At 33.7% G+C, this 26279-nt stretch overlaps 1 protein-coding gene across 12 annotated transcripts in view; it reads left to right on the top strand.

Moving 5' to 3' along the window:
• PICALM (phosphatidylinositol binding clathrin assembly protein) overlaps positions 1–26279 on the top strand; it is a 107142-nt gene that overhangs the window by 63868 nt on the left and 16995 nt on the right. For 2 of the 12 annotated variants that reach the window (XM_079928292.1, XM_079928290.1), the window contains exons 9-18: positions 2535–2620; positions 4502–4625; positions 4898–5034; positions 7235–7338; positions 12471–12620; positions 20238–20345; positions 21908–22024; positions 22117–22147; positions 22328–22427; positions 25794–25817. In XM_079928292.1, coding sequence (XP_079784418.1) covers positions 2535–2620; positions 4502–4625; positions 4898–5034; positions 7235–7338; positions 12471–12620; positions 20238–20345; positions 21908–22024; positions 22117–22147; positions 22328–22427; positions 25794–25817 — 981 coding nt within the window. Of the gene's footprint in view, positions 1–2534; positions 2621–4501; positions 4626–4897; positions 5035–7234; positions 7339–12470; positions 12621–16027; positions 16109–20237; positions 20346–21892; positions 22025–22116; positions 22148–22327; positions 22428–25793; positions 25818–26279 lie in introns of all 12 variants that reach the window. The other 10 variants (XM_079928288.1, XM_079928299.1, XM_079928293.1 and 7 more) reach the window with 8 other exon arrangements.

Below are 26279 nucleotides of genomic sequence, written 5' to 3'. Positions count from 1 at the left end.
GTACCTGGCATAAACTATCCTTATGTATCAAGGTTCTTACTGTTTTTCTCTGTACTCACTTGTTCTAATTCATCCCTTTGATCACCAGGCTAAGAGTATGCACTAGATTTAGTTATGGATTGTATGTAAATAAAAAATTTCTGCATATGCCCACATGAGATAATTGATGTCATTAAGATTAAGCACATTACTGTAGGCTAAAAGTGAGAAGAGTCATTGTTTGAACAATAGTAGTATAAGCTAATTTGGCAGTTTCAGATAAGCCATTACCCCATTTGTCATGTCAGCTTCACCTATTTTTGTTTAAAAAGCATCAGCCTCAGGCCAGACTGTTATTATGTGTCTGTACTTTAATATTCATGGTATTGTGATTGGGTTGGGTTGGCCAGCCTCTGACCCTCCTCCGTCCCTCCCTCTTCATTGATGATCTCTGAATGATTCAGAAAATTTTCAAGTGAATTAAAACAAAGCTTTTTATACTTAAGGGAAGATGGTAGTTAAACACAAGAGAGGAAATTTGAGATTATTTATTCTTTTTTTGTTTGTTATAAATTGCTCTTTTTAGGATGTGAAGCATCACATTTCCTTCACTCTTTGTAATGTGGGTTTGACTTTTAAAGAACAGCCAGATACATTTAGAAGGGATTTGGGAAATAGTTTATTAATTATCATAACTAGGTAGTTTAATATTTGTAAGCACAGCTTAAACCCTTCAGAAAAAATTAAAGTACACTTTAAATGACCACAGTTTTAATTTAGGATTCTGTAGCATAGTAGTTAGTATCTAGGCTTTCAGATCGGACAAACCTTGCACACTATGTTAGCTCCTGCTATGTATCAGATATGTGATCTGGGACAAGTTGCTTAATTTTCAGTTTCAGGTTGTTTATTTGTAAAATGGATATGTAGTAGTGTGTTTCTCATAGAGTCAGTGATTACATATAAGGTAGCTTGCACAGTGCCTGTGGTGTTACAGGAGCTTTTTAAATGTTAACCGCTATTGTTAACAATAGCTCTTGGGACAGTAGTTGGCCTGCTGATTTATTGGGGTTGAGGGAGTGCACATGTGTTCTCAGATCAACAAAGAAGTCAATGTTTTCTACCATATCTTTCTTGTGCTAAGGTCTTGATATGTAGAGAGAAAATACAGGATGAAGGAAATTGTTCAGGTCATAATTGGCAGAGAAGTTGGCTAGTATTGTCTCTTGCAACTGCTTTTGGATCTCTGTAATTGAGAAACTCTATCTGAAATCCTAAAGAATATTTGATGTAAGTGAATGCCACTGATGTATTTGCTTCACTTAAAAATAGTGAAAAATTCCTTTTCAACTCACAGAAAAGATTTCCTTTTGAAAGTAATTAACTGTTCATATTAAGTTGAGATTTGATATATAGACTGAAGGTTTAAAGCTAGTCTTTAAAAAAAATTGAGGTAAATATCTATTTGAATGAGGATTGATAACCATTAACACTTGTGTAATCAACACCCCATTCAAGATATAAATCAGTTGCATCACCCCAATCCTCCTGTCCCCCTCCAGTCACTCCCTAATCCGCTCCACACAAATAACTATTTTGAATTCTAATAGAATAATTTGTATCAGATTTTGAATTTAATATAAATGGAATCATGCAACTATTTTCATATCTGGCTTCTTTTGCTCATCATAATGTTTTGAGATCTGTCCATATTGTTGAATATACCATTGATTAATTCTTTTTAATTGCTGAATAGTATTCCATCATGTCAATTTACCACAATTTTGTTTATCTGTTTTCTAAATTGGAAAATTTGGAAATTTTTGGATTATTTGCAGTTTTTTAACTATCATAAATAAAGCTGCTTAAAACATTCTTGAACAAGTCTTGTGGAGATAACATTTGTCTCTCTCTTGAATAAATAACTAGGAATAGAATTGGGTAATTAAGGTAGTTGTATATTTAACTTTATTTTTTTTAAAAACCCATAGCTTTTTTCAAGGTGGATGTACTCCCACCAGCATTGTATGACAGTTGCATTTGTTTTATATCTTCATCAACATTTGATATTACTAGTCTATCTAACTTTAACCATTCTAGTGGGTAAGAAGTTATATCTCACTGTGATTTCAGTTTTTGTTTCCTTGATGTTAGTCTTCAGTTTCATTTGTCAATAACTATTCAGAAATAGTGTTTGGACATTTTCAGTTACTCAGTGAGTAGTTATTAAGTACCAGGACCATGCTCAACAGTATGTCTGATTTTTAGGGTTGTGTTTCTATTTAAAATTTAAATAAGTTAAATATAGAAAATTCTAAGATTCTCTTAATGTTTCATGTTCACATAGTCTTAGTTTTTATATCTTTATGTTTGTTAATACTCCTTACCAGGTCATACTTACGTAATAAAAATAATAGTGTCATTCTTAGGTGGCTGAAACTACACTGTTAATTAGATCATGAGGAATATACCTATTTATTTTTATTGCTCTCCTGTGTTAGATGATACTTGATTTATTTTGACGAAAGAAAGTCTTAATATTTGTACAATTTTAGGCCCCCAGCAGTCTTCTTGATGCTTTGGAGCAACATTTAGCTTCCTTGGAAGGAAAGAAAATCAAAGATTCTACAGCTGCAAGCAGGTACATTATTCTTTGTGGGGCAAAGAACAGTAGTGATGTTTCTGAGAAAGTAGATGAGTCTAGCTGAAGTTCCAAGTTATTGAACTTCTCTTTATCTTGATTTAACCATTTGTAAGTCGGTTTAATAATAGTATCAACCTCAGAGAGTTGCTGTTAAGGATTAACACATGTAAGTTTTGGGGATAGTTCTTAATTTTCAGTAAATGTCAGCATCTGTTAAGATGATGGCAGTGAAAACTACGTGGTTTAGAATGGTGTTCATAGTGTCAGTATTTCTCTTTAAGATGAAATGCATAGGTTCATATGGTGTATTATAATTACAAGATGCCTTTTTTACAGATTTGACTAACCCTCACAATAGCCCTGTGAAGTATGCAGTAGTAATTCTGGGACTCAAACCTAGGATGTCTGACATAAGATTTCATCATCTTTCTCTAATGCCAGTTTATGGGGTTGACTGTGGACATATTTTAATCATTCTATTAGACTTTTAGCTGATTTCCAAGACCAAGACCAGCAAATTGAAAGTAATATACATCATCGCTTATTGACCTTGTAACGTGATTTTTGTGTTGGTTAGTAACTTGAGTAATTCTCATGTTTTCTTATGAAGATTTCCTTTTAGCAGTATGAAGAAGAAATTTGTATGAAGTATGATGAGAACTCTTCTTCTTTTTGATTGTTGTTTCAGAACTTTTTTTTTAGCAACAAAATTTAAGTAATTTGTAAAGGAAAATGTCATTACTGGATTTTAATGCTTTTTAATTGTAGATTTGTTCTTTGGATTTTCTAGTAGGTTTTTAGAAGTATAAGCCAAGTTATAAGGTCCGATTATTTGAGAAAGTAATGAAAAATATAGCCAGGTAGCTCAGGTACACCGATTTACCTCATATGTTTTTTAACATAAAATTTTCTGGGTTTCTTGTATTTCTTCACAGCAGTATTACTCTTCCTTTGTCTTCTGAGTTATATCTTTATATTGGCTCATTTATAAAATTGATTTTACATAAAACTTAGTTTTTCCACTTGTGTGCTTAGAGTAGAAATTAATGGTGTTTGGTGTGTGAGAAAAGGAAAATTAGTAGCAGTCACTGAGGAGTAGTTTCCTGTTAGAATTCTTTACCACACATGTTTATTTTGCCTAGGATTAATAACATTGGGGAATTAAATGTTGGGGTTTATGATCTGGATAAGGTTTTGATATAAGAGAAATGAGGTGGTTTGCTGTGAATCCATCAGTAAGGGATGATGTATTGTGCATATATAATATGTTTGAAAAGAAAATTCTAGCTTGGCAAAAGGATAGCAGACAGAAAGGGGGAGCCAGATGGACCAGTGACTGGAATGAAACTGATCTTCCTTTGAGAGAACCTGTGGATCCTCTGGGAATGACATCTTTGGGTGTTATTATAAGGGAAACATACCTAGACATACATTATTTATTGCTGGTACTTATGTTTTAGTATTCTGTAGTAGTACTGCCAAACCCAGGCTGTAAATTAGCAGAAGATCATTTTCTATGAGAAATTCAATACTTTTTACACATCAGGGTTTTCCTAGAAGTATGTGAGCTCTTCTCTAATTGCATTGGTTCCCTACCTTGGGGCTTGGAAGAGGCAATGTCCCTCACCTTTACTGTGAACCCTTTCCAAAGTCTAACACTTACTTTAAAAAAATAAATGAATGTATGTGTAGATCAACTAATTTCTAATAATCCTCTAGGTCAGTGGGTAGAATATTTCATCTGAAGTATGGGTTTTGACTCCATAAGTTTAGTTCATAATTATGGTGCCTATCCATGGCTAGCTTGCTAGACCATTTCATAACCAGTGAAATAAATGTTTGGCAAAATACCAAATTACCTTTGTCTGATTATCCAAGGGCAACAACACTTTCCAATGCAGTCTCTTCCCTGGCAAGCACTGGCCTGTCTCTTACCAAAGTGGATGAAAGGGAAAAGCAGGCAGCATTAGAGGAAGAACAGGCTCGTTTAAAAGCTTTAAAGGTAGGTGTGTGCATTCTCTTTATTTGGAAAAACAAGTATAGGCGTTCATAAAGTAACTGGGACTTCTGTACAGACTAACAGTATTTAATAAATATTTGTACAAATGGGGTGACATTCAGTAGTCTAATTTTTCATCCTGACATTGAATGACTGGCAAAACAGAGAATACCCTTCTGCTATCAAAACAAAATTAGAAAATGCTTTTTTTTTTCAGAGGCCATACAAACAAATCTGGTTTCTGGATTCCTTATGGTAGTTCCCTTTCTCAACAGGAACAGCGCCTAAAAGAACTTGCAAAGAAACCTCATACCTCTTTAACAACTGCAGCCTCTCCTGTGTCCACCTCAGCAGGGGGTATAGTGACTGCACCAGCCATTGACATATTTTCTACCCCTAGTTCTTCTAACAGGTAGGTGGAGTGGTTAATGATTACCTTTGAATACTTAGGCTTAAAGACTTCTAACAGAAATTTTGCAGAGTTTTTCAGGTTTAGTTTGATACATGATTTTGTAATCATAAATTCACACAAAGGAGGTAGTGATAAATGGTGGTAGTGGTATAATAGCTAAATATAAAGTGAAAGACTTTATATTTCAAATATTTAAGAAATGGGATATGGCTAAATGATAGACTTATACCAATTGGAAAGGTGGTGGTATACCAGTTGGAAAGGTGGTGGGTTATCTCTGGGCAAACGTTTCATTGTGAAAAAATTAACTATAGTTAAACACATTTGTGAAGTGTCTAATGGTTCAAGACCCTGTATATAACTCTTGGATATGTATGTATGATATGTATTTCAGGATATCCTTTCATTGGATGTTAAATGTTTTTCATATCTAGTCCCTGGTGTTAAACTCAAACTCAGTAATCTGGAACACAATAAGAGTTTAGTTGCCAGATTTCTGTGGTATTGAAGCTTACCAGCCCAACTTCAAGCTGCTTAACAATAGGAATATTATATTTCCAGGCAAATTGGAATAACTGGATTTTTCTAAATTCCTCCTATGTTTTACCTCAGAGTGGTTTAGAGAAATTTGAAGTTCAGATTCTGGTTTGAATCCTGGTTTATTTATTTCTTAATCTTTTTTTTTTTTTAAACCTCAGTTTCCAAGCAAGATAATGTATGGTATAAGTCAGTGGTTCTCAGTCTTTACCTAACATTAGAATCACCTGGAGGATTTATTAAACCACAGGTTTCTGGGCCCCACCTGCAGGGTAAGGCCCAAGAATTTTCATTTCTGCCAGGGTCACAGGATCACTAGTATAGGGTTTAACACAGTGCTTAGTGCATGGTAAATGCTACATAGAGAGTGATGGGGTGTTTTGTTTGCTTGTGTTTCTTTGATTTTGTTGTTGTTGCTGTTTATTTTATTAACTCATCCTTAAATGGTCTTCCCTTCCACCTACCGACTCCTGTCACAGCTCAGTGTAACTTTTACTAACTCAGCTGCTACCTGCTCTCTGAAGTCTTAGTAGATGTTGAATTTAGCTATGTGTTTCTCTTTCAGCTTTATCTTTTTGTTTGTTTTGATTTTTGTATAATACCTTCCTTAGTCCCCAGTAACACTGAACCATTAAGTGTCAAGTTTTTCACTTAGGGACCTTAAAAAGAAGTCTGTCTTAGTAGGGTGGGGGGATGGGGGTAAATGGAAAAGAATGTTGACGGTTTGAGGATGAAACAAATTATTAGATAAAGAACTAATCTTTTTATTTCACTTAGTACCCTCAACATTTTCACCTTTTTAACAGTAATTGAGGACAAACCTACAGCCTATTACAGAATGCTTATTGCATATTCTGTATTTTTCCCCAAAGCACTAAATGCATTTGTATTTTGATTTATCTACTTATAAAACTACGTTTTACATCTGAAAGATATGTCTTCAAAACTTTTGTTTTTGAATAAGTGTAAGTTAAAAATAATCTATGCTGAGATACACATAATGCCTCAATTCATGGAAACTGGGATCTTTTTTTGTGTTGTTCCTTAATCACGTAACACGAAATATATTACGTAAGTAGTACTCCCCTAGAGTTATGTAATGGGGTGGCTTCGTTGTAAATTTATATCATATATGCATGTATAAGCTTTTCCATGTATTGTTGGTATGTTGTTTGATATTTGAAGCAATAAAGGTAAGGTTAACAGGTATTTTACTTTGTAGGAGTATTAGTGTTGCAAATTTAATTGAAGTTTTTTTGAAGATTAAGAAAACAAATTTCTTTCAAAAAAAATTAATTGCCATGACGTTTCATATTTTAAAATTATGTTGTTTAGGTTCTAGGTTCTTTTCAATAAAGAAATTAGTTTTTTCCTGGGGAGGTCATTGATTCTTTCCAGAAGGGCTATTATTATTTGAATCCTATGTAAACTTAAGATATGGTACTTGAATAATTTTCCAGGCCTCCTTAGAAATATGCTGTTACGTGAGGGGTATGCAACTGTTATCTTGTTGCACCTGTTTTTCCTTTGGAGATTTATATTATTGGGACTCTTTTTTCACTTTTCTTTTTAATGTTTTTATTTACCGGGGTGGATGAGGGGAGTGGCTAATGTAGCAAAGTTTATCTAATAAATAAAGCATCTTTTCAAAATATCTTCCTAGCACATCAAAGCTACCAAATGATCTGCTTGATTTGCAACAGCCAACTTTTCACCCATCTGTACTTCCTATGTCAGCTGCTTCTCAGGTAGCAAGTACATGGGGAGGTAAGCATTAATGAACTTACTTTGTATGTTGTATAGGCATCTCCCTTCCCCATTCTGTGGGGTTTACTTGCCTTACACTTGATACATGAGTACTTGAAAAATATTAATATGACAGTGAAGTTGTTTTGCCCCTTGAAGACATTTCCATTCATTTATAAATGCAATTTTGGAATGTATGTTCAATTAAATTATGAAATGAAGTTTAATGAAGATGAAAAAGGACCAAATGTATGTTTAGTTGTGAAATCATTCTTTCAATGTTGAATTTCTGTTCTATTACCCAAAAATATGTAATGGTTATCTTACCTTTGGTATATAAAAAAAAATTTACTTGCAGAGGGGAAAACTCATCTAATAAAAGTTCTAATAAAATTCGGATGGTGTTATCAGGCAGTGCACTAGCTTCTCTGCAGGAATGTCATGACAAACTTTATGCTACTTGTATTTAAAATGTTGATTTAATTCAGACCTGCAAGATTTTGGTATTCAAAGAATTTTTCCCCTAGTACCAACAGGAAAGTTTGCTGACCTTGAGTAGTTCTTTGATCTTAAGGTGACCATATTATGATCATGACCTGGCATCTTTGAAGGAATGAGCCTAGTCCATGTCAGTTTTTAAGCAGTTTTGCTTAGACATTTAGTATGTTTTCAAATCATTTCCTTTGTTTGGTTTTGGTACTTCTGTTTGTTTTTATGTAAGTATCAATATTATTTTATAAACACTGAAAAATTATTTGGGAGGGAAAAATACTCTGAGAAAGGACACTGTCTAGAGAACCGTTAGAGAATGGCAAGCTACCTTAACATTTATGTTGGTCACATGTAAAATCGGAATTGACTAGCTTACTTCCCATAGCAGGATTCATTGTTCTAGTGAGTTTTTATGGTGTATTCGACTTTTTCATCTTTATTTCACTGATTTGAGTTAATAACTTTTTAGGGGTTTTTTAATAGTTATTTCTTAAGACTATATTTTATATAATAGAATGTAAACTATGTGAAGGGAAGAGCTCCAAAATGTTTTGTTGAGTGATATATCCCTGATGCCTAGAACACTTATTGATATATAACATGTACTTTGTAAATATTTGTTGAATGATTAGACGTTTTCTTTTTTGGAGGGCAGGTTATTTGTGGTTCAAGACAGGGCAGGGAACAGGAATAGTGAAACACTAAAATACTAGATTTTTAGACTAATTTTGTGAGCCATAACTTGATTTTTAAAACTAATTGATTTTGAAAGCTAGTTTAATTTAGCTAAATCTTAAGATCTGGGAGTAATTTCTAAAAATGATAAGCTAGTTTTAAAGTCAGTAAATATTTTAGAATTATTTATCTGAATGATCTGTAGACAGCAAATTAAGGTTAAGAAAGCATTTTCTTAATATCCTAACAGTCATTACAATTTTAGGATTTTTAATCTGCCAAAATTTACATGCTTATTTCCTGCTTATTGTGAATTGATTTAGGAAACATTAGTAGGATTAACATGACCGTTTAAGCAGTTTTAGCTTGCTCACCTTTTAAAAAAACAAACCAGTTTTTCTAAAATTAAGGCTGAAAAGTTGTATTTTTAGATAGATGAAAAATTTTACAGAAGGCTTAATGAGGACTAATATAACATTTCAATGAAACTGAACTGTGAAATTATTTTGTCTGGATACCATGTACAATTAATTCTAACAATGACAAAGTTTCTGCTTGGAATTATTGAGCTCATATATGAAGGCAGATAGACTGTTACTGTAGGAGAATAATTTTAAGTAATTTCAACCTGTAAAAATTGTTTTATATTCTGTTAGAAGAAATATTCCATGGCAATTTGTGTGTGAATACAGTGTGGGAGTACATTTAATCATGATTTCCTTTTATAGTTTAGGTTATTTTGGTTTATGTACTATTTTCATCAAAATTTCCCCCATATTTTAACATTAGGCTTGCTGTGTCCAAGTGACACTGTTAAACTGTTTAAAAAAAAAAAGTATTATCAAGTATAGTTGAGAGCAGAGGCAGTAGCAACTGACTACTATTTTTCCAAAAGCTTACAATTATATACGAGGAAAGGACAGTGATCTTATATAAACCCCTCAATTTAAGAAGAATGAAATCTTGTCTTATATTTCATATAAAGATATTTGGCTTCTGAGTTGGTGATAATTTCAGAGTTTTGACTTCTGCATAATTGGATAGTGGAAGAGTATTTTAAGCCAAGAACTTTGAATACTTACTAATTTAGTCATTGTATTGTTCATACCCATGACATTCAGATTAAGACTTCTTACTTTATTTTTAAAATTAAAGTTACTAAGATAAATAAATCTTATATATAAAAAGCTTTGATCATAACAGTAAATTCTAAAAGGCATTTTTTTGACGTTAACCATTTACCTGAACATTTGAAATATGTAGCATTTTACATCATGCTTTTTATAGTATGTGACGAAACAGAGGTATGCTTTTTTTTTGATAATTCTAAAATCTTATTCTATGCTTTCCTTGCTCTCATTTGCTAAAAATGGATGTTAACAACAGATTTGGTATTTAATTTAGTTCTTATATGCACCACAGAAACGATGTATATTCCCAATCACAGCTAGGTTAGTGATTAGAGTTAAGAGGAGGTAAAGTTCGTATGTTTAATGTGAGAGGCATTTTATGGTTCCACCTAAAAATGAACATTGAAGAGAGAGAACACAAGCTCTCCTGTTTCTCTCATTGCATTATTAGTGAGCCTTTGATTTTTCAAGAAATGGTCTGGCATCTAAACAAGCACTTGGTGTTGAATACTAATATCTTGAGATATCAGTTTTCATCACCTTGAAAACTTTGAGTTACAGCAAATCTAAAAATATACAGTATTACCAGGTTAAGTATACTGTTGTATATTTTAAGCAAGATTTCAAAATTTAATTCAGGTAAAAAAGAATGACCCTTTCTGAAGTTGAATTTGTTTTAGTCTCAGCTGGCATGAGACACACAACACTATGAAAACTCTCAATTTTCTGTGAATAAACATAGATATCAAATATTTACCTCAAGACTGTAATATGACTGGTACTATTTTTGTTTTAATTTTTTGCATTATTTTTCTATGACTCTAATGTAACATAAAATTAAACTTTCAAGTGAATAATGATAAAAATAATGGAAAAAAGTATTTATTAAAAGTATAAGGAATTTTAGAGTTGCCAGTCTGATAAGTACAGTTTAAGTTGGAATAGCTGGAACATTATTACTATTTTTTTTATCTTTAATGAATTTGAATTAATCATTTATGGTATAGTAGACTAACATTTAGATTTAAAAATCGTCATCTAATCTAAATGATGTTAATCTGCTACCCATAGTAGTAGTGTTTTGTCAAGGTAGATTAAGAGCTGGTTTTTCTTATTGTCTGACTGATCTAAATATACAGATTCACTTATGCATTTCTGCATATTCTTCTTTAGGATGTTTCATATAATAGGAAATGATTGATATTAAGTGCTTAGGTAAAAAGTGTCAATCAATAGAATAGCAGATAACTAGTAACTTTTTCCAAACATGTCTTTTCTCATGAACCTAATAGATCTGTTGTAGAAATATGTGTACTCTTTTTGAATGACTTCTCTCATGACTTCTTTTGCATGGAAAACCAGAGAGAAGTTTTGTGTTACTTGTCCAACAAAGTATGATGTACTTTAAAAACTCCATGCCTCTATCAAATATTTAAAAGTAGTACTTTCAACCAAACTGGTCAACTCTAAACTTAACGCAAATCCTTTCTTATACAACAAGGAGTTAGAGCGGTCATCATTACATTTTTATTTTAGTACAAAAAAATGAATCTTGTTTTTGACTATTTTCTGCTTTTTATTTCTGAATTATTTTTTCTGACTCTCTTCCCCCATATTTCCATTTATTGAGAAGTGGAGGGGTGGGAAAGATGTTTAACATGATCATTTGAGTTAGAATAGTACATCAGTGAGTTTTGATGTTTGTAGGACTTCATACAATGACCTCAATATTATCTTGATATTTTTCTTTTTAAAGTTGCAGTTGCAGGATTTGTGGAACACTAGCTTTGAATTTATTGACTTTAAGGATAAAGTGTGCCTATATTGTTTTGCAGAAGCTGATCCTTAGGCCATTGCTTCCTTATTGTTTTGTCATACAGTCTTAGAGTAAAATACAGTGCTTAATACTGTATTCTTAAGTAAGGACCACAAACTAGACTAGAAGAGGCAAGAACAGGTGCTGGTTGGAAGTACAGGAGTATCTTTTCATTTTTAATTGTGTTATAAGAGAAAAAATTATGACACTATATTTTCGCTGCTCTTTATTTTTTCTTCTCCCCATTAACTTAAGGTATGATGAATGGCTTTCAGTCATTACAGTGACAGTTATCTTGAATGAGGTATAGGTATAGTAAATATGTGATTCTAAATTTGATAATAAAGTACATATTTGGTACCATTCTAGTAGGGAACAATACTTTTGTTATTCCTTCCAAATCATTTAGGCTTTAAAACTCATAGCTAGGCCTTCAAAGCTAATCCCAGTCTACTGGGATGGCCAGTCTTTTGTCTCTGTTCTTAATTTTTCTAAAATTCCTTTCCCATCATTAGACCTTTTCTTCGTCTTTATTATTTTGTTTCCTACATCTGAACCCATACAAGAGTTTATATTCACATGTTAGAAACCCCTAATTCCCTTTGGCTTTTGAAATACTGCTTATTCCACATTTGAATTATTTATATCAATTATGTGAGTAAACATAGCTATGCCACCAGAACTGATACACTCCCACCTTGGGTGGGGAACACGGTTCAGGGTAGATGGCTCTTTTATAGAAACATTTTTGTTCTTACTTATCTTCTTTTTTAACTACATGACTGTTGGCTTTCTGATGTAAAGCAGATCTAGCCTTCGTATGCTACTGTTGTTATGGACACATAAGTATTTTTTTCTGAGGGTTCATTTTAAAATATGTTAAATGCATTTCTTCTATCTTGGTGATTAGATTTGATCATTTGCATTTAGATTAATAATAATATAGCTACTACTTTTCACTTTGCATCTTTTGACTGATTACAATACTAATTAATTTACTTCCTCTCTTCATTTTGCTATAATGCACTTGGACTGCACAGATCCTTTCTCTGCTACTGTAGATGCTGTTGATGATGCCATTCCAAGCTTAAATCCTTTCCTCACAAAAAGTAGTGGTGATGTTCACCCTCCCATTTCTTCAGATGTATCCACTTTTACTACTAGGACACCTACTCATGAAATGTTTGTTGGTAAAGTACCATTTAACCTTTCTTTCCAATTAATGTTTATACTGCCTAAGTATTTTTTTTAACGTATCCATTATTTTTAAAGCACTGCAATAATTACTTTGTATTTTAATAATAAATTTTTAAGTAAACTAAAGAGCAATAATGTAGTGAGATTTTTTACACCAGTATCCCTAATTTTATTTAATGCAAGTTTTTAGGAAAGAAAATTTCCTTTGAAATTGGACTTTGTTTTGTTCTCTATCATACTGTAGCATCACATGCTACATCCTGTTTATTAGTTCAGAGAGGTGGTTATTAGGAGAGTTGATTGAAGGCGTAACATCTCTTAAACTTAGTTACGTATTTATGTGTGCTTATATTTTCCCCTCTCTGCTTGAGAAAGAGGGTGATTATCACTCTTAGTAGCTTTCTGAATCTTCCTTTTTTCTCCGTTTTTAATTTCAAATAATGGTACAACTTTATATTGTCTAAAACCCACTATACCCTCTGTCCAATCTTAAGGGTCTCATTTCATTGTTAGCCTGGGGTGAAAAGTAGAAAATGAAAAGCAACTTGACTGAATAGGCTTAATTGTGGTCTAAAAATCTGTAAAAAGGCAAAATTTCATACCAAAGTTGTACAAGGAAGAATAAGTTTTTAAGTACATACTAAACTGAAATAAATGTTTTTGAATCCTACTAAAAAGATACTAAACCCCCTTAAAAGATGATGAAAACTGCTTTTATTCAATTCAGAGAAACAACGTAAGGTGACACAAATTTAAATCTTTGATTAAAGCAGCATGCAGAAAGTCATCTGTGTACCCTAGGTAGATCATGTGGCCATATTCTGTTAGATATATCTGAGAGAGGGGAGGATGGAAGGTGACTAGAAAGCAGTAGTTGGAGATATGAGAAAGTTTCAAGGCACGTGCTCCAGTTATACAACTAGTCTAATAGTTCTAAAGTGTAATATTTGGTTGCAATAATTCCTTTATTGTAGTACATTTAAAAATTATATAAAAAGTAATTGAAACTAAATTATACATTTTGTTGCTCTAGAAATTTGTCAAATGGAGTGCCTTTTTGCTTGGTAATAAGGGGTAACTAGAGTTATCTTTGGAGTGTTCTGTTGGGGTGGTGGTTTTTTAGGTTTATCTTTTCTTCGTATTTACTGAATATGAATAGTCTGTATGTTGTAAATATGGCTGTTTGTATCTTTTTAAGTCAGTTGCCTTAATTTGGGGATATGAAACAGATACGTCTTTGCTTTGGGACTATATATTTAGATCTTTTAGGTCAGAGCAGTGCATGGGCTTCAGGATGTCACATCTGTATCCCCTGAAGGGGGACAGAATGGAGGACAGTAACCTTAAGTGCTGAAGGTTGTAGGTATTTCACATATAAACAAAAACAGAGTAAAAATATATAAAAGTCATGTGAGAGAGTTAATTATTATTTTGACTTTTCAAGGAAAAAAGCCTGTAATAAGAGGAATATCCTAGAAATGTCATATTCCTAATGTTTTTTTAAGTTTAAGGCCTATGATTTGGGGCAAGAGGAAGACCAGAAAGCAAAGCGGATTAGTAAAGTTGATGGCTATATACTCCAAGGTCAGTCGGTCCATTTGAAAATTAAAATCATAGAATTGGTGATTTAGAGTTTGCAAAAACCTGCAGAGAATGTTTGGTCCAGCTCAACTCTCACAGTAGTAAGAGAACATTATTACCATTTTATGGATGCATCACCTGAGTCCTAGAAAAGTTAATCAAGATAACCCAGCTAGTGGGAGCAAAGCCTAAATCAGGAGACAGCAGCTTTGCTCTGCAGCGCTCTTTCCCTTATGGAAGTGCAGACTTTCATTTAAACCCTTATCTTCCTCTTTCTGATGGAGAATAATACAAATGAAAGTATGAAGTATACTTTAAAAAAAAAAATCACATCTGCTAAGTTTTGTCATTAGAGAAAAAAAACTTGTTAAATACTTTTCTTTTTTAATGAAAATGAGTGCAGAAGGGGAAATTAAAAACCACTGATGTCAAACCATTAGGCATTAGTCTAGAATAGGGGTCAGCAAACTTTTTCTTAAAAGGTCAAATTGTAAGTATTTTTGGCTTGTGAGCCACACGATCTCTTTCGCAGCTGCTCAACTTTGACATTATAGCGTGAAAGCAGCTGTAGACAAGACATAAACACATGAGCTTGGATGTGTTCCAGTAAAACTTTATTTACAAAGATAAGCCGCTGTAGTTTGTTGATGCCTGTCCTAGAAGAGGCTTTTTAATAAGTCTTTCAATGCAAGTTGAAAGTTCCTGAGAAGTAGAGTTGTGTAATAAAAATTCCAATACTTTCTTACTCAGAGTAGTAAGAGCATGAGAGGACCACCCAAGGTGTGCCATTCCTGGCACTGTATAGTCTAATTAGCCACTAGCCACATGTCATCATTTAAAGGTTAATTAAAATTAAATGTTAAATAAAATTAAAATTTTACTTCCTCACTTGTACTAGCCACATTTCCGTTCTTCAGTGGCACATGTGCCTAGTGGCTACCATAATGTACCATATGCACATATCTGCATATTGTGTGGATTTATAAAACATTTCTGTTATTAGAAAGCTCTGTTGGATAGTGCTCTAGAACAGTGGTCAGGAAACTTCTGGTGTAAGGAACCAGATAGTAAATGCTTTAGGTTTTTATAGGATGCATAAAATCTTTGAGTCGTCATCTTTTCTTTTTTCTTTCTTTTTTTTTTTTTAAACAACCCTTTCAAAAGGTAAAAACCATTTTTAGCTCACATGGGCATATAAAAATAGGCCCCAGGCTGTAGTTTGCCAACCCCTGCTCTATAGGATTAAGAACAACCAAGAACAATCAGAGTTAGGCATGTAGATACCTTCCAACCCTTCCAGGAGAGGACCTTGATTTGATGATATGATTCTCAGTGTACTTTGTAGCTTGTCCTCATTAAAGCTGTAAGAATACTGAAATTTGTAAGTCAAGGGGAGTGGGTTGTGGTCTCAGCCTTACCATGTTTGTGACCTTGTCTAGGCCTGCTTCCTCATCTGCAAAAGAAGACATTAGAAGACATGTTGGTATTGACTAAAAAGCCAACTGGTTCATATTTCTTTATCTAAAGAAATGCAGTATTGGTTATTTTTAAAAATTTGTTGTGAATATTATTTATATATATTTTTTAAATATAGTACTTACAATGGAGGCTTAAGTGCTTTTTTTTAGTAAGTTGTAATTTGAAGAACACCAATGGCTTGGACTCCTCTGTTTTTTCTTTTGTTTGTTTTTATTTGTTTCTGTTTGTTTTTAATTACTCCATTCCACTCTTAACTGTTCCTCCTCACTTTCTCACTTTTCTCTTTCTCTTTTTTCTTTTTTTCCTGTCCTTTCTTTTCCCCCCTTATATGCCTTGTCAGATTCTTTTTGTGGTACTCAAGCTTATCGTAATACTACCCTTATGTGCCATGAGCCTTCTACTGTAGCTGGTTTATTTGGAGGTAGGTAACAATAATCTCTAAAATTTATCAGTTTATTTATGCAAGAGGGGTTTCTTTTTGTTGTTTTCCTTAAAATGAGTTGGTAAGAAAAAAAATACTTGGTTTTGAAGAACAGGTAGTTTTTTGCTTAATTTTGTTTTCCTTGATTAAACACGATTGTTTTATGAATGGATGCCTGTCATCTTCCTGATTTTATTCATTCTCAAAACTTTCAAATTTTCAGAAGAGTTTATAATATTTTAATATTACAAGCTTATGGAATTTAAAGCTCTGTGTATAGATCTTAGTGATAGAATGGCAGATAATTTTGATTTGAACAGTTGTGGCACAGGTGAAGGGAGATTATACTGGAAAGAAGTATACTTTTCCAGCGCTATGCAAAGGCCATAGAAATGGGAAGTAGTTTCCAGGGAGGTGTAACCAATTTGATCTGTATCTTTCCAAATATATTCTGTCTAGACCAGTGCAGTAGCAATAAGACCTCAAAATCCAGCTGAATTTTTTTGTGTATAGGAGTTGTTACCTTAGTTAAGTTGGCATTAAAAAGTAGGTTTGACACAACTGAAGAACTGAGGTTCTTGACTGGCAGTAAGAATTAGACATGGTTAAAAGTGTTTAAAAATGGAATTGTTGAGGGCATTTAACAGAAAGAAAATGTTTGGAATACGGTGAACTTGGGTGTGAATTCCAGTTACACTCCTTTACCTGTGTGACTTTAAGCAAGGATTTAACCTTTCTAAGACTATGAAAATTGGGATTATAATGTCTTGCAGGATTGTTAATGAGGTGTACATATATGCCTGTATAACATCTAGCACAATGCCTGACACAGAAGTATCATTAAAACTACTTGCATTGGGAACTTATCTTGTGGGGACTTCCCAGGTGGTCCAGTGGTTAAGACTCTGCGCTCCCACTGCAGGGGCAAGGGTTCAGTCCCTGATTGGGAACTAAAATCCCACATGCCGCAGGGCGAGGCCAAAAAAAAAAGCAATTATCTTGTGTATGCAGATCATTTCATACTTGGAGTATACTTCTTACCTAAATTATTTAATCATCAGATATAATCTTGAAAACTCATTGTTTTTGTATTGCTGATAGATTTTTAAATTGCCAAGGGCTATTTATTTTTTAGCCCAGTATTCGCTATTTCAAAGCTCAAGAAGTTCATAAAACTTGAAGAGTCCTGATAGATATAATTATTATAGCTATAATAATAAAAACTAATTTTCCTACCTACTAATTTATATAAGATGAAATACTCAGGATAAACCAAAAACCCTTAATAGATTCTGGAATCAAACAAATTGGGGTTTAAGTCTTGATTCTGCCACTTACTAATTATTGTACCTTGGATAAGTTGTTTAATCTCTTAGTTTCCTCATCTGTAAAATGAGGATAATAATAACTGTTTCATAGTGTTATTGTGTGGTTTAAATAATAACCTATCTATAAAGCCCTTGCATAATGTTTAATAAATAGTAGCAGTAATTTTCTCAAAAAAGAATGAGGCCTATTTATTACAGAACTACCATCAAAATCTATTAAACAACCCAGCCAATTTTTCTCAAAGGTGTTTGGATTGCCTTTCTGTCCCAAAAGCGTTTTCATCTTGTACCTTTCCGTCACCTTACTATTGTCCTCTCAAGATTTGCCCTGTAGTACAGTGGTTTCTAAATGTTAATCTGTGAACTGGAGCTGTTCAGTGACAGAGTTTTCATTGGGCTTTGTGAAATGAAAGTTAGGCAGTTCAGTGTAGTGATTATTTCATAAAATTATCCTTAACTTTGATAGCCTATTCATCTTTTTTGGGGGCGGTCCCTAAATCTGCTCTTTTGAAATGGTGATATTAATTCTGTAACTTTGCTTTAAGTAACTTTTAAAAATTGAAGGTTGACAATCTAATCAGCTATTATAATTTATTAAGAATTTCCCTTTTAGTTTATTCTTCTGCTATGTAGAAGCTTTTAAAATTTGAGGTACTAGCTCTGGATTACTTTATATCTTTTCATAGCTTTTATACTTTTAGGCAGTAATATAATTTCACAGATTGGTGCCCCTAGGGACCTCAGGAGATGGCTCCTCTCTTTACAGAAAGTAATGAAGTTGTTTTTGTGTTATTATAAAGGATAGGCTCATCTCTGATATCAATCAAATTCTAGAAAGAATTTGGGACAAGATAGCAAGGGAAAAGAGAAATTGGTATGCCATCCTACTTTATAAATTATTGTTCCCTGTGTTTTCTAAAGTTTAATGATATCATAGCTCAGATATTATTTCCAGGATGATTTAAAGAATGCTATGTGTGGTGGTTCAGCATGGGCATATAATTAAGCATGATAGATTTTTGTCTTTCTTGAGTAGATACATCTGTTCTTTTTGTAAGGAGTTAGGAGAAGAACCGTCAAGCCCATGGTATATTTCTTAAGCAGTTTGTACACTTCAAAGAGCTGTTAAATCAGTATATCTATAGAATTCTAGGAGCCTTTTGATGAATGGTCAGATTTATTTACTAAATTATTTTATGTTTTGATAGTGCTTGTATTCTCATTGTATGACCAGTGTCTTTGAGTTAAGAAAGGGTTAAATAATTATGGAATAAGATCAAATTTGTACATTTAAAAAATTTTGTGCCCTACAGAATATTCATACTATGATGTAAAATGCTACTTTTAAAGTAGTATCATTGATGTATACCAGCTTGTGTGGGTCATTGTTAATAATAAGTCATTGCTTTCTGGCTTCTCTGGCTTTGAGGACCTTCTTGAACTTCTCACCAAATCTTGTCCTACTTTTTGTTTTTCTTTAAGATCAGTCCTTTTAGTACAGCATTATTGTACTTCTTTATATCCTGGTGGTATACATTAAGAGTTCAAAGTGAGATTCTTATAGACTGAAAGTCCTTTAGCAGAAAGTTGGGACAGGAAGAGAGAGAGAGTCTATGTTCAGGGCTCAAAAGTTTAACTTCTCTTTAATGATATAGTTGTTAATCTTCTGATACCAGACTTTTTTTTTATTTTTAACATTCTGACTTTATAGAATTTAGAAATGGAAGAGAATTCCGGAGCCATTTATTACAGCCTTCCACAAAGCAAAAGAATTCCTTCTTTGTGATCCTTGCTAGGCTGTTCTCTACTTGGATATATACTCAGTGATTGAAAGCTCCCCAAGTCATGTGACAGCCCTAATGGTTTTAGATGATTTTAATTCTTCTTGTCAGCCTCTGGAAATTCAGAGCCTCACCTCACAAAATACAACCTCACACAATTGAAAATCTTAACGTTTAACTCAGCATTGTTTGGTTTCAGCAACGTGAGCTGGGTGTCTGTTGGCTTATTGCCACCACCATCAGTGTAACATGGACAGGAAAGAATAAATTTTCTGGTGTTTCAGAACAGTTAGGTAAATTAGTATATTTGATTATACATGTCAGCTCCACTTTAGGAAGTAGTTAAGTTGAAGCTAGAGGGTGGTTGGGTGTTGAAAATAGTCTGTTTTTTGTTTTTTTTTTAATATTCAGAACACATCTGGACACAAGGGGGGGGCTCATAAGGATTAGTGGGTTATAACTTTCAGAATCCTGTCACTTCTCAAATTAACTTAAACCATATAGCTTTTGATTAACCATCGAAGGAAGGAAGGGAGAAAGGAAGGAAGGAGAGAGAAATATGGAAGGTGAGTAGGTAGAGGGAGAAAGACTCTTGGGGGATACTAAGTAGACTCATATTTTTTTAAAGCACCACAGAATACTTATTTTATTCCCAAATGATCCCTTAAATTAAATTTGGCTTCATGCAAAATCCTAGAATTTTAGATGTGTTTGGTTTTTTAACATCAGCTTACAAGTTTAAGGTAAAAAAATAAGCAAAAAATGTTATTTCTGTAATGAAACAAACTAGTAGTTCAACTTCACTTGCTCTTTTGTTAGTTTTCTTAGTGGGATGATTTTGTTTTGGAAAATGTAATCACAAGAGATGTGGTAGTCTAGGAAGCATTTTGCTTGAAGGGTTGGCTTTGTTTTTTGTTGTGGGAATTTACTGCTTTTTCCATTCTATTGTCATCATTATTAAAGAGCTGTAGATGTAGAATTATTAAGGAATTGAGCTTTTTCCATTTTGGTTTTTCTTAGGATTCACTCCTTCTCCAGTTGCACAGCCACATCCTTCAGCTGGCCTTAATGTTGACTTTGAATCTGTGTTTGGAAATAAATCTACCAACGTTATTGTAGATTCTGGGGGTAAGAAAAAATTGCTTTATTAACATTACTATAATGTTCTAGTTTAGAGTCTGTGTAAGGACAGATAATGGTCCTTTTAACGTGTAAATAGATGAAATTGGGGTAGCCAAAGAAGTGGTCCCTCTTCCCCCAGCCACTAGAAGAAAGCTTCAAGGGACTGTTGTTAGCCTTTACTCTTTTCTTAGTGGCAGTTTTGAATCTGGGTAGATTTTATTTCTCCCAGAGCTATTAAATAAGAGAGAAAAAAAGAGGTTTTACTCAGATTAGACTGCTAAATTGCTAGGGACTGTGTGTAGAATGCTGTACCTTTTACTCTAATTTTTACCTTTACTGAAATGAAATTGGCTTTTTTGGAAACTAGGAAAATATGACCTGTGGTACCTTGCCTCGTTGAGGTAGTCTGTGTAATGAACAGCTAGAATAACTAAATATCAGAGTTGTGGGTTCGGGGGCTTTTTATTGTTTTATAGTATGCTTGTTTAGTCATCTTAAGAGAACTTTATAAAATCTGTAGAGCCAAGTTTCCATTTAACATCTTGGTAATTTCAAGTTTTGTAAAGATTGAGTTCCTGTAAAGTTGGCACCAAATTATATTCTTAATCATGGGGTGGTAAGTGTAGTAATTAAACTCAAGCCATTTAAAGAAATATATTGAGGTGTTAATTTTATAATATACAATTAGTTATCATAAGTATACATACAAAAGTAAGAAGCAAACTTATAAAGAATGTGTATGAACTAGGAATTTATTTTTTTCTGTGCACTAGTAGGTTTATAATTACATTTTTTGATGCATTTGACTTTGTCCTCTTGAGTTTATCTTGCTGGGAAAAAGGATAAAGGAAATAGAAACCAATTGTTCATATTTTATAAACCCCTGTTTTTGGTGACTTTCTTTTTCATATTCTCTGGTATTCCTGGGTTGTGCCGTTCAGTCCTTTGGTGGTTTGTTGATTGGATCTGTTTCACCTTTTACCGTTTGGTAGAGAACCTTAAGGGATTTTATTTTACTTATTTTATTTTATTTTTAATTTTTAAACAGGGTTCTACTTTACTAGATAGTTTTATGCAGTTTGAGTGTAGTTTAACTATTTCTGTGTATAATTTAGGCTAGCTGTTTTTAGACAGGAAAAGAGATAACCTAGTGGTTCATTTTCACTTGCTTCTAATATACTGTTTTACATATACCTTACATTCTCCACTTTGAAGAGTATTAAAAGGTCTATAAAATATTATTTCTTAAAAGGAACTTTTTTTCAAAGTTACAGAGATATATTTTTTACCTGTATTGCTTCAGGTATAAGTGAGTCTTCAGAAAATTTTGTCAGCTGAGGGGAAGGATTAATTCCATTCCCTTCTCTTTCACAGAGAAGGGATTTGAAATTGTGGATTTCTCCTTTTTCCACTTAAGAGCATTTATTAGTGCCCATTTACCTGGAGGACTTCTCCAGTAAACAAACAAGGAGAAAAGGCAGAGACCTCCTTTAGAAAGCTGTAGCACCATAAAGTTCCTTACAAATCCTATTTCGTCTGTTTGTAACTTTAAGGCTTTGATGAACTAGGTGGACTTCTCAAACCAACAGTGGCCTCTCAGAACCAGAGTCTTCCTGTTGCCAAACTCCCACCTAACAAGTTAGTATCTGATGACTTGGATTCATCCTTAGCCAACCTTGTTGGCAGTAAGTATTTTTTGTATTCTTTAATCTTTAAAATAAGTTGTTTTATAAAAATTAGTCTAGTTTTTAAATGCTTTCTTTTTCTCCTGTCCTAGATCTTGGCATTGGAAATGGAACCACTAAGAAGTGAGTGTTTTATTTGTATTCTTTCCCTATGTGCCATTTAGAGGTTGATTAGGCTTTCCTCTCAAGAAAGTATGTGTAGAGATGTCATCTGCATCTTAAATGCTCTGTTCAATCTACATGTGTAGTAAAGAAACTTCATAATTACACACACTTAATATTCTCACTCATATTTATTTAAAGTGATGTAAATTGGAGTCAGCCAGGTGAAAAGAAGCTAACTGGAGGATCTAACTGGCAACCGAAGGTTGCACCAACAACTGCTTGGAATGCTGCAACAATGGTGAGTTGGAAAAGCTCATTATATACTAACATGAATGATTTAGGTAAATGTGTAACATGAAAATGTTTTTTAAATAGTGATAAGGCATAAGTGGAAAGATTGTTACCAAGTTTTAGAAATATAAGTAATTTGTATTTCTTTTAAAGGAAGCTTGGTTGACTATGTTTGCCAGGTACATTTTAGTAGCTAACATTTATTTAAAGGTTACTTTGTGTCAGGCATGATTCTAACAAATAATATGTGGTTTTGTTTTATATAATCCTCAAATTTACCTTACACGGTAGTAACTATTATCCCAATTTTACAGATGAGGAAATGAAAACACAGGGTTATTAAGTAGTAAGCCCAGATCACAGAGATTGGGTGGGTTTTTAGAACCCAGGCAGCCTTACCTCAGAGCATATTTTCTTAATCACTATTCTCTACTGCTGGTTTCAAATCTATTATTTATCTATCTACAATAAATAAATAACCTTAACACTGAACCAATTGCTAGATTCACACACATACACGTGTTTCCCCCAACAGTGGCTCAGTGTTCACTAATGCAGGGGTCCCCAATGCCTGGGGCCACAGACAGTATGGGTCCGCTGCCTGTTAGGAAACCGGGCCACACAGCAGGAGAGGTGAGTGGCTGGCAAGCAAGCAGAGTTTCATCTGCCGCTCCCCGTCGCTCACACTACCGCCTGAGCCATTCTCTCCCCGCTCCTCCACCCGAGGAAAAATTGTGTTCCCTGAAACCCGTCCCTGGTGCCAGAAAGGTTGGGGACCGCTGCACTGATGGTGCAGTGTTCACTAATTCAGTGTTCTGGTGACTTTAAGAATGTAAGTGCAGCAAATAAGGAGAATCAACTATATAAATTATATGACAGTATTAACAAAAGCCAAGCAAGTATAGTTTTAATTGAGTATGCCTATACACATACACATCTCACATAGATTATAATCTTAAATCCCAAAACAAAAAAACTCATTCTAGTGGATTATATATTTTTTTATTTTACAAAAGAGAAAACGAGTGCCAGAGGTATTAAGTGACTTGCCTGAGGCATCCCCACTAATAGGTGCCTGAATTGAGAGACTCTTGCCCTATCCAACTGGCCCCAGAGCTTCTTGCAGTACACTACACTGTTCCCTACTTCTCCATCTTCTGGTCATCTTCATGTCAGAGCTGAAACAAGGCACAGCCCCTGTTTGACCTCAGCTGGGAATGAATGCATCCGGTTACAAATTTTTCACCACTTTGCGCACGTATGTGAATGACTTCAAAAGCACCACAAGTATTGATTTTAGGATTACAAATAAATTTCAGTGCATAGCAAATTTGCAAGTACAGAATCCATGAGTAATGAAAATTAATTGTATATGATAATTAATGAGTTAGCATCTAGTACTGAAGAAGTTCTAATGGTTTTAATTAATATAAGGTATGGTCGTCCCAGAGTAGTTTTGTGGCCGTACCCCAATCCTTGGTCAGCTGCTGTTTTACCAATCCAGTAAGTCTCCCTGCATCGGAGAAAACCAATTTTTTTGTAGAAAAATTTGAAACATGCTTTCTTGCAACAGTGTGTGCTAATCAGCATTTGATTACACGAGCCACACATTGTATCCTTTCTGTTGTTGTTAGAGACCCCCATTATCCTTTTTTTTTTTAATTTTTAAATTTTTTTTATTGGAGTAGAGTTGCTTTACAGTGTTGTGTTAGTTTCTGCCGTATAGCAAAGTGAATCAGCCACACGTATACATATATCCCCATTTGCCCACTTTTTTTTAATATACCTTCAGGGGCGTTCTTTTTTTTAATTTTTTTCATTTTATTTATTTATTTTTTACATCCTTATTGGGTTATAATTGCTTTACAATGTTGTGTTAGTTTCTGCTGTACAACAAAGTGAATCAGCTATATGTATACCTATATCCCCTCCCTCCTGAGTCTCCCTCCCATCCTCCCATCCCACCCTCTATGTCCTTACAAAGCACCAAGCTGATCTCCCCACATTATCCTTGTTATAGCTACTTTTTGTTATTAAATCTCTTCCAGAGTACTGTGCTGTTTTGCTGTTTCCTTGGGTTAATTGTATGTTAAAATTAATAGGGCTGAGCTAAAAATAGTGTGCTGTTAAAGTTTTACATGACATTAAAGAGTTTTATTAGTTTCAGTCTCCATTAATGGAAAATAATATTGAAATTTAGCCACCTTTTTAAATCAGTACTTTTTCTCTGGTAGTGGTCACTACCGTCACCAATAATAAAACCTTGCATTTAAATAGTTTACATTTTTACACACTCACACACTCACACACACACTATCCGGAGTCTGTAAATAGTGCACTCTTGGGGGAGTTTGAGCAGCTATTGTCCCAGCTGTAAGGATAAAGTTATGCAATTTTTTTTTCCCTCAATTGCAAAGCAACTAGAAAGCAGATTTAAATTGAAATCCATCCTTTCTGACTCGCAATCAGTGTTTTTCCCACTCTAACACACCTCTCTGACTAGGGATGGCAGGAGGTTAGGTTAGTAGATGTTATAGCCTCAGGAGTGAATTATACATTGACAGTATATGAGGAATGATATAAATCCAAATGATATAAAAATACAATGAATATTTTCTTATTTTGTATGAAATTAGTATTAATCTGTATGAAGTATTAGAAGTTTGTGAATAGCACTTGACTTAAGATTGACTTTTAGCATTTAATAGGCATCTAACCATCTAGAATTTGTTGATAAGAAGCAATATCTATGGTGTTGTGTTGTATACGGTAAGGTATATCATCTCTTAAGGATTTTGGTAAAACATTTGTATGTATGTATTTTATAGAGGTTCTTTGTAATGACTAACATTTAGGGCTGGTGATGTGATTCACTACTTAGATAAACTGCTGCTTTTGACATTTCTTTACATTTCTAACCTTTTTAATTAATCCTTAAACACTGTCAAGGTTTTTAAATTTTTTAAAATTTTAACCATTCATTGATGTTTTATTAAAATATATAATGATGTTACACTACCAACTCTTTCTATTACTGTTTGCTTTTTTTCTGTGGTAGACATTATGCAATGCAACCCTGTTTATGGGATGCACTGTTGATGCTACTGATAGATTTTATGTTTTGATGACACTTGTAATCGATAAACTATTATGTAAGTAAGGTGATGATGCCAAAGACTAAATTTCCCGTGTCAACCTTGATAGTGTTTTAGTATAGATGTTCTTCCATTAGATACTGGAAATACAAGGGATTTTAAGTAGTTAATGAATGTTCATGTGAACTAAAATGCTCTCTATGTATTTTCTGTTGTGTAAGTACTTGTTCTAATCCAGTGTTATTGCATTATGTAATTGTTCTCCCTGGGAAAAACAGAATGGCATGCATTTTCCACAATACGTAAGTGACCGAAAACTAGCCTTTTTTGCAATAAATTGGCATGCTGTTAACCAATGCTGTAGCAGAATCTCATAACCTTCTAGCTATTACTTGTTTTCACATTCAGATTTTCAATGTGCCAAAAATTCTTCCTAGCATCTACTGATTTTGTGGGTTTGTTGCAGAATTGATTCTGATGGTGGCATGGGAAATACAAATTTTTTTTTCTTGCTTAATATTCTGCCATTTGCTGCCAGATGGCTGGGTGTCTGTGTCTGTATCTGTGCTGCCACTATGCACTTGATGACTTCTGAATGAAGGGAAATGTTGATTGTGGTAATGTTGAAAATAACAATTGCATGAAATCTTACAGGCTTCTGCTGAACTTGGCAGTTTGTCTACTGCTCTCGCAGCTCTTGGTTTTTAAGTAGGGAGAGACCAATAAGTCCTACATGCTCACCCAAATACTAAACTTTTAACTGT

The sequence above is a fragment of the Stenella coeruleoalba genome (genome assembly GCF_951394435.1).
Source record: "Stenella coeruleoalba genome assembly, chromosome: 8".
NCBI lineage: Eukaryota > Metazoa > Chordata > Mammalia > Artiodactyla > Delphinidae > Stenella > Stenella coeruleoalba.
Note: the sequence above shows the minus strand (reverse complement) of the source record. Positions and strands in the feature narration are given on the sequence as shown.